At 39.8% G+C, this 11,622-nt stretch overlaps 1 protein-coding gene across 1 annotated transcript; it reads right to left on the bottom strand.

Annotated features, from left to right (window-relative positions):
- Positions 1 to 1,379: 1,379 nt before the first annotated feature.
- Positions 1,380 to 6,919, bottom strand: LOC133883298 (AT-rich interactive domain-containing protein 6-like). The gene is made up of 13 exons (XM_062322578.1): positions 6,181 to 6,919; positions 6,036 to 6,075; positions 5,053 to 5,105; positions 4,855 to 4,900; positions 4,019 to 4,111; positions 3,643 to 3,765; positions 3,518 to 3,566; positions 3,373 to 3,445; positions 3,036 to 3,102; positions 2,698 to 2,748; positions 2,496 to 2,588; positions 2,267 to 2,401; positions 1,380 to 1,822 (listed from the first exon to the last, which is right to left on the bottom strand). Exons 1-12 carry the CDS (start codon positions 6,747 to 6,749, stop codon positions 2,300 to 2,302), a joined length of 1,359 nt encoding a protein of 452 aa, XP_062178562.1. The 5' UTR covers positions 6,750 to 6,919; the 3' UTR covers positions 1,380 to 1,822; positions 2,267 to 2,299.
- Positions 6,920 to 11,622: the final 4,703 nt, after the last annotated feature.

The raw sequence follows: 11,622 nt of genomic DNA, 5'->3' as shown, positions 1-11,622 counted from the left end.
GAAGGTGGACAAGGGATGTCACCAAACCCCACGCATGTGAAAGCGCATATGTTGTACAAAATCTATGTAGTTGATACCATAAAAAAATCATCGAGCACAGAGGAACTAAGACAATGCTTGACGATATCCTAAAGTAGTGACAACAAAAGCGTGGAGAAGTAGTGGTGAGCAACGGTGAAAGTGCAAAGAAGTGCAGTAGCAGCTATATTTTTTTAACGACGAAACACAAATTATTAGGGAGTGTTTGGTTCGTCGTACCAAACCTGGATGGGATCGCCCCGTCCGGCTTTTGGTCTTTGTCGGGCGTTTGGTTCACTGTTAGGAGCGGATGGGGTCGTCCGAGATCCTAAATGAGGTGATCCTGCAAAAAAAAAAGAAAGAAAGAAAAACCGGACGACGTGGCCCATGTTTGTCTGCTCACGTTCCTCTGTTGTGTGTACGTATGTTTATGTTTTTCTATTTAAATCTCGATTTTATGTAGAGTATAAGAATAGTCTAAAAATTTGAAATGTTTTTATTAACAAACTAGAGCTCATTGGCAACCCATTATAATTAGTTTGATCTAAAAAGCATGAGCCAATATTTACATGAAGTTCTCCAAAAACATACTTTTATAATTTCTAGCAATTTCTAAAACCTCAAAGAAATTCCCAAAAATCTAAAACAATTTACTAATATTCCTCTCATGTGTATAAAATGAGGTGTTCAAAAAAAAACATCACAAACAATTCAGCTCATCCAATTCTTTCAACCAAACAGAAAATCGAATCATCATATCCAGTATCATCTCACTAAGCAAACAGAAAGATGAATCATTATACCCATCCAAACAAATAGAAAACTGACTCATTCTATAAAAAAATAAAGAATAACATCATCTCATCCAACCTCACCCCCCAATCAAACATACCCTTATATATTCAAATTGTTCTGAACAACGACGGCGATATATCAGCCAGCATCGACACAGCTGCACGAAGCAGAGGCAGAAGCTGCTAGCGACAGAGGAGCCGTCGTCGGGCAGCACCGGATGAGGCTAAGATGACACCAGGTGGCACACACAGAAGCGAACCGGGGATAGGGGCGGTGTGCAGGAGCAATCTACAGGTAGGCAACAAACGCAGGAGTAGATCGACAAGGAGGCAACGGAAGGAGGGGAGGCGCGAGCACGGCCACAGGAGGCACACAAAAAAGCATCAAGCCAGCCATCGAGTGGAGAGAACGACCGATTGGGTGGGCAAGCGGGAAACCGATTAGCAAGTAGAGAGATGGCCAGCGGAGAGAGCCGGTAGGTGGATTAGATCGGCACAAGTTGAAGTCCGCTAAAAAAATTGATCTAATATCATGTTAGAATTGCAACTTGTATTCTATGAAAGCTATAAGCCAATATACATACCTGTACATATAAGCAATATACAAATAGCTGATTATAAGATAGAAATATTACACAAACATAATATATATCTCTACCGCTGAAAACTCAAATAACGGGAACAAACTACATGCTACAAATGGTATCCTTTATGCCGGTTAAATAGGAAAGAAACCATGAACATGTTGAGGATCAGGCTATTTACATCCTAAACTAAAGGCTCGGTAATTTAGCTTTTGCTACATATCACAGCAAATCGACAGCCGAATACAGAACTAGGTCAACTAACGAGCTTAGCTTAATTAATACAGGAGAGATCTTGCATGAAAGGAGTCCTGCCTCCCGAAGCATTAGAATCAGCAAGGAACTAGTTTCTGACGAAGATCAGGGTGAGAACTTCAAAGCTCAAGTCACAATCATATGATTCCACCCATAAGAGATAAGACAAACCTGCAAGAAAGACATGTTGGTTAGACGTGTGCTAAGTAGGAATTATGAAATAAGTGCTGAGTTCAAAGCTAGTTACACTAGTGTGAACTCAAGTGAAATGGTGTTCTTCAATTAGGGTCTGACACAATGCAAGGCAAGAAAACTCTAGCATTCAACACAAACAGTATTTCAGAACATAAAATCCTTTGCAACTTGCTAGTCCAGCAACTATAGTTTTCAGTTTTATGACTCATGAACAAACTGGATAGAACAGTTAACAGGTACAGATGCACTCAAAACCATCCACACATGTGGTTTACAGGTTTACTAAAATCATCCGTCATGCATCTTAAAATTGACCATACTCACATGTATCTTCGTTTTAATTTCTATTCTTGTAGATGATAGGTTCAGAATAAAAATAATATAACATTTTCAGCGTATCATTGGTAAACAAGGGCATACTTGTATTCTTGTGCTTCATTCTGAATAGCATCATTATTTTGATTGCTCGAACGGTGCACGCACAAATAGCTGGCCATGGAGAGTGACAACTGCGGAGGTTTGGTGAGGATCAATGCGGGAAGGCAAACTAATGACCTGTAAAAGATGTGCCATTTTCAGTACAAACAAGTCTAACCATTTAAAAAGAAAAACAACCACCATCAGGATACTATTCAAATTGTTGACAGACCTTCTTGAATGGAGTGACACCCCATGGATTATCTAGTTGCTCAGGCTCTCCAGTAACTATCAAACGACCAGCGGGATCGGACTGAACATGTACCTGCAGCAGAAGATGCATCAGGAAATATCTATAAGCAACCTCAGCATTCCAACTTTTGCAGCACTTATGAGGCAATAACCAATCAGTAAAAAGGATTGCATTTACTTACCTCTTCCCGCAGAAGGCCAGGAACCAATGCATAGACTTCATAGCAATCTTTCTGCAAGAAAACAGAAGATCTCTTTCACAAAATACACACATAGAATCATAGTTTCACTGATTTCTGGTTAACCCATGCTCTTTTTTTGAAAAATGATAACCATAAGATCTAACTGAGACCTACACATTTCATAAAGAATCAGCAGTTAACTAGCAAAGTTTTCAATGCTTCAGATATTTCCTTGGGAATTAATGGAACTGAGATATAGGGAAACAGCAAAAACATACGAAACAACATGAAGCAGTAAGGTTTAACAACTGAAAAAAAAATGAGATACAGATACTCACAGTTCTCCGAACATTTATCTTCACCCAATCAGCAGGAGGGCCCATGTCAATTACCATTGAGCCATTTCTGCCAGATAGCAATCATTCATCCAATCACATGAATGGAGATCCAATGAGCAACGAGGAAAGAGGGCATTATTCTACTGCCACACCATGCCTAAATAGTTATTAAGTGCATATTAGGCCCTATAAGGCTATTACTCCATGTCTCCATGCAAAAGAACAGAGTGAAGCCTACGGCGTGAAGCAATAAAGCAATGTTGCAATTCTTACTCGACAGCAACAGAAACAAAAAAAATGCAAGATCTGTGTATAGATAAGTGCAAAAGGGATTTACTGTAGCTTATCGGATTTATATGGTATCAGCCTATCATCTTCCAAGGTTGGTGTCATTTTCCTCTTGGCAGAACCTACACAAATTAAATTATTAGTATAACATGGCATTAATGAATGTCTGATAAATAAAAATCCAAAAAAATTACCACTGCTTTTAGGAGTTTTATCCTTCTTTAAGACAACAGTCCCTTTATCCTGGGGGGGAAAAGAAGGTTATTTATACAACAATATGCAGATCGTTAATGACACTCGACCTGAAAGCAACAAATACCTTAATTATTGGATCAGCAATTTCACCATTGCCTAGCAGACGCTGAGAATGCCAGCCTTGCATAGCACGAGTTGCGGATTCTCTTCTGGCTCTTCCAGAACCTGATGCATGGCTTCCACCCACCTGTGGAAAAATACAACTGCAACTTTCAGGCTCCTTCCACATCTCAAAAGCAACATATTCTTCTCATATCTTAGCATAACTACACGAGCATCCTCTTAGATCTTAGGAGTTCATGGAATGATCACAGTTTTAGACCCAAAAAAAAGAATTTCATTGCATTTGAAACTATTCTGTGTTTAGTTATTTACAAACAGAACTAAGTCTATTTGAACTTCATATAAAACAACCTATGCTGACCCACATAAAATTGTACCTGACTTTCGGAGGCAAATCGCTCTGTTAAAGTAGATGCAGCAACTTGGAATTCTCCTGTTTCAATTTTGTGTTTCTCATATTCAAGAAGTGCCTGCAGGAGAGAAAATAATAAGAGATCTGTAGGAAACAAGGGGAAATCAATGCTCGTTAAATAATCCAACCACTCTTTACAAAAGTAGCATTACACTTTACAAATATTGTATTCTCAGTTCCTTCCCTGCTGAGAACAGGAGTTCCTCCTGCAGTTCTGCTATTTAAAGGGAAAACCTAGGAACACAAACTAGCAGATGATGTTCGCGTCTCCCCGCAAATCCTATCACAGTAGCGCTATTCTACGCCTTAGGTGTAGAGTTTTATTCTACACCCAATAGTTACTACTGAAAAAAGAATTGTGAAATACATAAGTACTGAACCGAAAGGAGTTACTACTGAATGTGGTTTAGTTGTAGGCCTTCAGTAGTCACCATCCAGTAGTTACTACCAAAATTTTGTTCAGTAGTTCACTGTGGTGTGGCTACACCCTAGGTGTAGATTAGCACTTGTATAATTCCACAATGTAACCAAAGATTTGATCCACTCCGTGCCATTTAAGGAGATTGGATTTAGGACAGAGCTATGTTAACAGCTTAAAAAAAACTTCCAAAGAACAGCATTTATTTGAGCTGGCAAGACACATTTGACATGATCATGTAGAATGTGCTTAAATGAAACGTTTTTTATTCAACCAAGCACCATGGCAGTTCCGGGTGTGGCAATGCTCAACAAGAAGATTGCTGCAACTAGAGATATATAAAGGTGACCAGGTAATCCCAGGTACTGGGAATGTGAAGTTACCTTCTCATAGAAGTTACGGAAGGTCCATGAAACAGTTGTGCATGTCCTGCATAAAACATGCCAGTCACATCATGGGAGAGAGTACAGAAAGAAGAGCTTATGTTAACTAAGTCCCAATTTCTGGCATCATAAAATTACAGTTGAGAATCATCAAATGAGAAGCCCTAAATGTAATGATCGCAGACTATTAATTCATACTTTGGAGGTTTGAACGACTCTCCCACTTGACGCCACAGTTTGCACGATGTAACCTGTTGAGTGTTGATGCAACTAGTTAGCAACAATACAATGCAGATTTTCTAAAAATTACACAACAAAGTTGCATAATAGAACCACTCCTCAAGAAACAGGGGCAAAAACAAACACAACCACAAATAAACAGATACATATTTTTATAGTCACACAGAGATAAAAAAAATAGTAGGGTGTAAATTGGTGAACCTAAAGGTACCCACCAACCCTCTTTAGTTTAATTCATTACATTAGTTTTCTAAAAAATTACTCAATTTGAGAAAAGTAGTGTCATGGTTGAACTAAAAAAAGTTGGTGGGTACCCTTAGGTTCACCAATTTGCACCCTTAAAGAATAGCTTAAACATCAGTAAATCTGATGTTTTTTATGGTCAATGGCGGGGGAGGGGGGGTCTCCATCCATTTTTCAATTGATTAAAGTACAGGGTTTTATGTCAGCAAAACAGGGGAAGGGGTTACATGGAAGGGAAGGTGAATTCAGATAAATAATAGTGACTTGAGTCTTCGTGTATGATGCGTAAAACTAAGATGATGTGGTGGTAAGATAAACATATGTAAACAAAATTGGGCAAGCTAATCAAAGTTCTTTAAGTGTTACTGTACATGGAGATGCGAAGATAAACGAGTATGATACACTAAGTGCTAAAAAGGGAAAGCAAGGGCACATAGAGAGAAAATTACTTAGGATTCAACTCTAGTTAGAAGATCTTTGCAGGAAACATTTCCTGACATATCGCGTTCATTACTAGCAGAGTATTTGAGCAAAAATACTAACAATTGAGAAGTGCAATGCAAAACAGAACTCATAAGTTAACCATTACCATACAGAAAGGCATAAATTAAGCATATTGGTATCCAACAAACATCAAGTAAATCTAAAAAAAATTACAAGATACCCAAATACTTTCACCAAGACATAAAAATGAGTACCTGATCATAGCCACCCAATCCAGTTACTTGTCTCCACAACCTGTAAGATCGTAATAAAGCTACAATTAATTCATTCAGCATAGTCACAAGACAATGAGTAATGCAAAAAAGAAGAAGAAGAAAAGGAGGATCTTTTGGTGCTCACTTGAGGCAATTCAACCCTTCACCGTAAAATTTCGGGGGCTTGAACTCCATCATCTTCTCCCTGTAGAACCGCTGGAGCTCCTTCATGAAAGCAGCCTGCTCCTCCTCAGTCCCCGAGTCATCACCGCCTTGTGTGCAATCGAACATGAAGGAGTTGTTGGAGATCTTGGACAGTGCCTGGTCCTCCCCAGCCGGCACCAGCATAAGCTGGTTCTCAGCAGGCTGATTCTGACCACCCACGCCCTTGTTATCTCCGTCACTACCGCCTCCCTCCTCCGGCGAGTCGCCGCCCTTCTCGCCGTCCACCTTCGCATGCCCATCCCCGTTCTCCAATTTCTCAGCCTCGCCAACCGAATCCGCCGCCGCGTCACCACTCCGCTCCTCCGCGCCCGCTACTTCTGGGTCCGCCGAACCCTTCACGGAATCGACGGCGCCGGCCGGTCCGCCCTCATCCTCGACGGATTTCTCCTCTTCCGCCGCCGTGGCGTCGTCCATGGGGACATCAGCGGCTGGCTGCGCCTCGCCTTCCGCCTGCGGCGACGGCTCGTCCCCAACTTCCGCTTGCGACATCCCTGGTCGCGGCGTTGGCAACGGCGAAGGGGCGGCAGGGTGGCGAGGGCGTCGGGCTCGGTGGGGCGGGGAAACCCTAGCCGGAGATGGGGAGACGACGAGAGGGGAAGGGGAGGGAGAGGTCAAGAGGAACAGTGGGGAAATGGTTTGAACTGAAACCGGGCTTAGGTGTGGGGGGCTCCAAATTTAGACGCAATTGATAATTTGACACTCAAAAGGCTAAGCTTCGATAAATTTTCACTTTAACATTTGGCTTCCATAAATTGTCACCATAAAAATGAGTCATCTTGATTCTTCGTCAATATGAATAATGCTGCTCATGATCTCACCTATAAATTTCGCCTATTGACACCTAGCGGGAACGCTTCGTCATGCTTGGCCATGGCAGCCTCCACCACCCGCAGTGGCAGGAGGCCGCCGACGTCGTCTCCTCACGTAACGGCTAATCCAAATCTGACATCCAGAAGAACCGCATTGGCATGCTCAAGAAGAAGTATAAGATCAAGAGGGCCAAGTCAGTATCGTTCTGGCAGTTCTTCGATCACCTCGACGCGCTCCTCCCCCCATCTATGGCCAGATGCCCGCCGCCGCTGACGGTGACAAGCAGGCACAGCCCTAACGGTCGTAACCTAATGCCAGCGGCACTACTTGTGGGCTTCCCACAACGCAACCACACGCCACCAATGCCCATGGCACTCAAGTAGAGGATGTCGTCCTTTGAGACTCATGCATAGAAAAACACATACACGCTGAGAAATGATATAAAATCATGATCTGAATAAATAGAGAAATAAATAGTATATAGATTGTACAGGAAACTATTGCAACAATCTTAAAGATTACAAACGCTGGATCGAAGATACAATCTATATTACTAATTCTTATGGATGGATTGGTGGAGAATGGATATGTGTGGAGGTGTGATGACGGCTATGGCGGTGTCTTCTTAACAAAACCCTTCGAATTCTCTTTTCGATTTGATTACTGTAGTATTAATTGGGTTAACAATTCTAACCATCTGCAATTGTGCTAACAATTTTGCCATGTGTGTAATTTCATTTGTTAATACTGTTAGGCTTGATGAGCGTCGAGCATCGTGCCTATGATTTACAGAAGTTAGAAAGCCATATTTGCCCTTGATGACCCATCTGAATTGTATTTGAATTAATCATTAAGATTATCATTTAATAAGATGAGAGTTAACACACACATATCTCTCGACGTGCTACGTGCTAACTCACATCTCATCACAACAATCGTGACCACTGATGATTAACCTGAATCCAATCCCGGTAGTCCCGATATGTGCGCTTTGATAATTCCTAGAAAAGCTATTATCCACACGTATCTCTATTAACATGTATATCACAACATCACGATTAAACAAAAGCTCAAAAGATTACATGTTAATAAATTAAACAAAAGACAAGTATCATCTAGCGTAAATATACATAAATCGTAGCGGAATAAACATCTAAAAGAAAATGAAGACCGGTTGCGCCATTTGCCCATAAAATAACTAACCAGGGTTAGAAGTAGTATAGTGACTATTCGTCATCATACCGCTCTTGATAGGGTACAAGTAGCTGGCACATAATTTTACCTGCCAAACAATCAACAAAGCGCGATGAATACGAATGTACTCGCAAGACTTACACATATGAGTATATATATTTCTGACTCCAAGAATAATATATTTGGATGAATTAGAAAGAAATATGCTACAAGGTTAAATTAAATTATACGAAAAGCAATTCAACCTACAACATAACATATGAGCGCCTATATAACTTAACACTTAAGTTATCCTATCATGATCATAAAAACATAACCATATACAAGAGGTGAACATGGTTATCTCAATATAGAACATAAACAAATAATCTCATCTCATTCCACATAACCTCCACACCACTAGTACCAAACAAGACTCTACAATGATGTCTAATGAATATTAAGCTTGTTTATAACCGAGAGTGCGACAATTCAAATTAATTTACACCCTACAAGGGAGTATATCTTTACCCACACGATACGAGACCACCCTCCATACAACCCGTCGGTTGCAAGCGATGATTCACGTGACAATCGTTCACGTGCCCACCTCGAACCTTTGTTCCCATGCTCAAGTATACGGAAGCCACCTAGATTTATTCCCGGAGCATTCTCATGTGCCTATACAAGCCCTCTCGCTCTCATCCTAGACTCATGAATTAAATGAACACGGTAACTTACAATACTTGGCTCATCCTTATCATATTTGGATATGTGGTAGTACAGAGAGGTGTTTAAGCCAACAATATCAACGAATGATACTTAAACGATGCAAGCGGTCTATAATATACAGGTTCCTCTTCCGATCTACTCTAGCACCGTCCATATCTCATCTCATCCTCACTAACTTTTTATCTTAACATCATTATCATTGTGAAAGTAATTAAGTCTATAGCTCGTGAACGATGGAACACTCCACCGCTCGACTTTTACCGATAACCTATGGTATTTAAGATAAATTTTAAGTTGGACATTAATATGATTATCCCCATGTTACAAGGATTGAGATTATCAATATACCATACGAACATATGCAACAAGATATGTGCTACCTGATTCTCGACATCAACTTACTAAATATGCATATACGACATATTGCAATATCTAACAAGTTGACCAACAATTCATCAAAATATAGAAGAATTATGATAGATGATTACTTTTGTGCTCTACTTCAAATCAAGATCAACCACGAAACATTCTCAAGAAAATCCGTCACTCTCCAAATCGTTGATCACTAAATGAGTGAAAAAAACATCTCAATAAGTATGATAAAATGCCATTAAGTAAACTTCATGATACATAATCATGAACAAGATGCAAAGTGACATATCATGAAAATATTTTTTTCTAGTTAGCACATATCATAAGAAGATTATGACTTGTAATGAATTAATTGTGAATTAATGAAGGTTTAACATAATTAATTTATCTCAGAAAATTAATTAATTATTCCATGGTCATGCATATTTTTAATAGGTAGAGGATATAACTATGAAAAAAATGATTTCATAATTTTTGGAGCTACAAAAAATTTCTGATGATTTTACAAGTTTCAGCAAAATAGTAAACTGCACTAAAACACTTCTATTTGAGTTGATCGCGGTCAGATCGCCAATATGGGCCGTCAGACCGTTGAGAGTGACGGTCAGACCATAGGGAAGGGTGTCCAGACTCTTTCGAAAGTTTGTCGGTTTGATACTCGACGATCAGTCTACCCTAAGGGTCGGTCTAACTCCTGTAACGGCGGTCAAACCGCTACGAGACGCAGTCAGACCGTTATGCTTGGCCGGTGGCACTTGGTGAGCTTGCTGGCATCGATTCCGGCGACACCTTCGGCCAAAATCGGCACCTAAATGCTTTAGGATTGGTCAGCTCAGGGGAAGCTCCGATGTAGGGATCGTCTCCGGGATACTCTGGCTAGCCTATAGGTGGAAGAAAGGCTTCGGACTTGCTTTGGCGAAGGAGATGCTCGGGGATGACGTGGGGAATCCGTGAGCGACTTTCTCCTTCAAGCTTTAGCTTTCGTTGAGCTTGAGGTGGAGGAATAGCGAGGGAGCACTCCTTGCTCTCTCTCTTTCTCTCTCGCGTGGGGGAAAGAATGAACGAGTGAGCGAGGGATAGAGGGTGGGTGAGAGTTGATCGATAGCTTTAAGTGTTGGTTCTGAGTTTTGGTGGTCTGACCATATGCAGGACCCATGTGCTAAAAGTTTCCTTTCTTTTCCCTATTTCTTTCTTTACTTTTTCTTCTCCTTCCTAAATAGCTTTAGATCTTCCCAAGTATTTCTAAATAATTTTCACTCATAATATATATATAGTGAAAACACACATTGATCATTGACGGAATGTCTCCATAACATTTTTAAATACTTAGAATAAAATCAAATACATAAAACACGATGTTATGATGTATATATATATTTGATGACTTGATTAGGGTTTTGAGGTGTGACATAAGCTCTTGTTGTGTACAAACTTACAAATCAAGATTATTAATATAGTACATTTTCTCGTCTGTGCACAACCATGAATCTCAGTAATATGAATGTTTTCCATCAGAATGTGCGATCAGTAGCCTCGAAGTGGTAATGTACTATCTAGTTGTAGACTTAAATTCTGTGGGCAAGAATATATATTATATTAGGCCACGTTTCTATCTTGAGATGTGTACCATTCTCGCATCAATCAGATTGCTCGCTACTGAATGTATACCAAGTTTCTCCATTCAGAAAAGGTTCCAAATGAACACATCACCTTATCACCGAGTCATCATATTAAAAATCGTGCACTTCACTACCTAAATTTTACTTCATACCTCCTCCAGGAAAAAAATACTTGACATTTTAAAACATAACACAATTTTTAATACATATATTTGAACGCTGTTTTCAACTAGAATATATTTATACAATCTAATAAGCTTATAATATTATAAAAATATTTTTGAAAATAAATACATATAATTTTATGTTTTAAAACTAAATATTTTAAAAGTTATTAGCAGCCAAAGTTTCAAAAGTTTAACCAAATTTTATATAAAAAAAGTAAATTAATCATTAATATTTTGACGGGGTAACAAGACGAGAGTGGCATGACTAGTCTACTGCTAGGTTGGACTAGAAGAATAATTCTGAAACAATGACAAATAGTGAAGCTTGTCTTAAAAAGAAGAAAAAGAAAAAAAAGTGACTAATAGTGAAGTCGGTTACGCACTAAGAGCAACTCCAACCGAATTGCTATTTTTGCCTCCCTATTTATCTGAGTAGAGAGCTCCCTACTCATATTCCTCTCCCCACTACTCAGCGTGCTCCAACCGACA

This window comes from Phragmites australis, chromosome 10 (genome assembly GCF_958298935.1).
Source record: "Phragmites australis chromosome 10, lpPhrAust1.1, whole genome shotgun sequence".
Classification (NCBI taxonomy): domain Eukaryota; kingdom Viridiplantae; phylum Streptophyta; class Magnoliopsida; order Poales; family Poaceae; genus Phragmites; species Phragmites australis.
The sequence above is the reverse complement of the archived record's forward strand: the minus strand, read 5'-3'. Positions and strand labels throughout refer to the sequence as shown.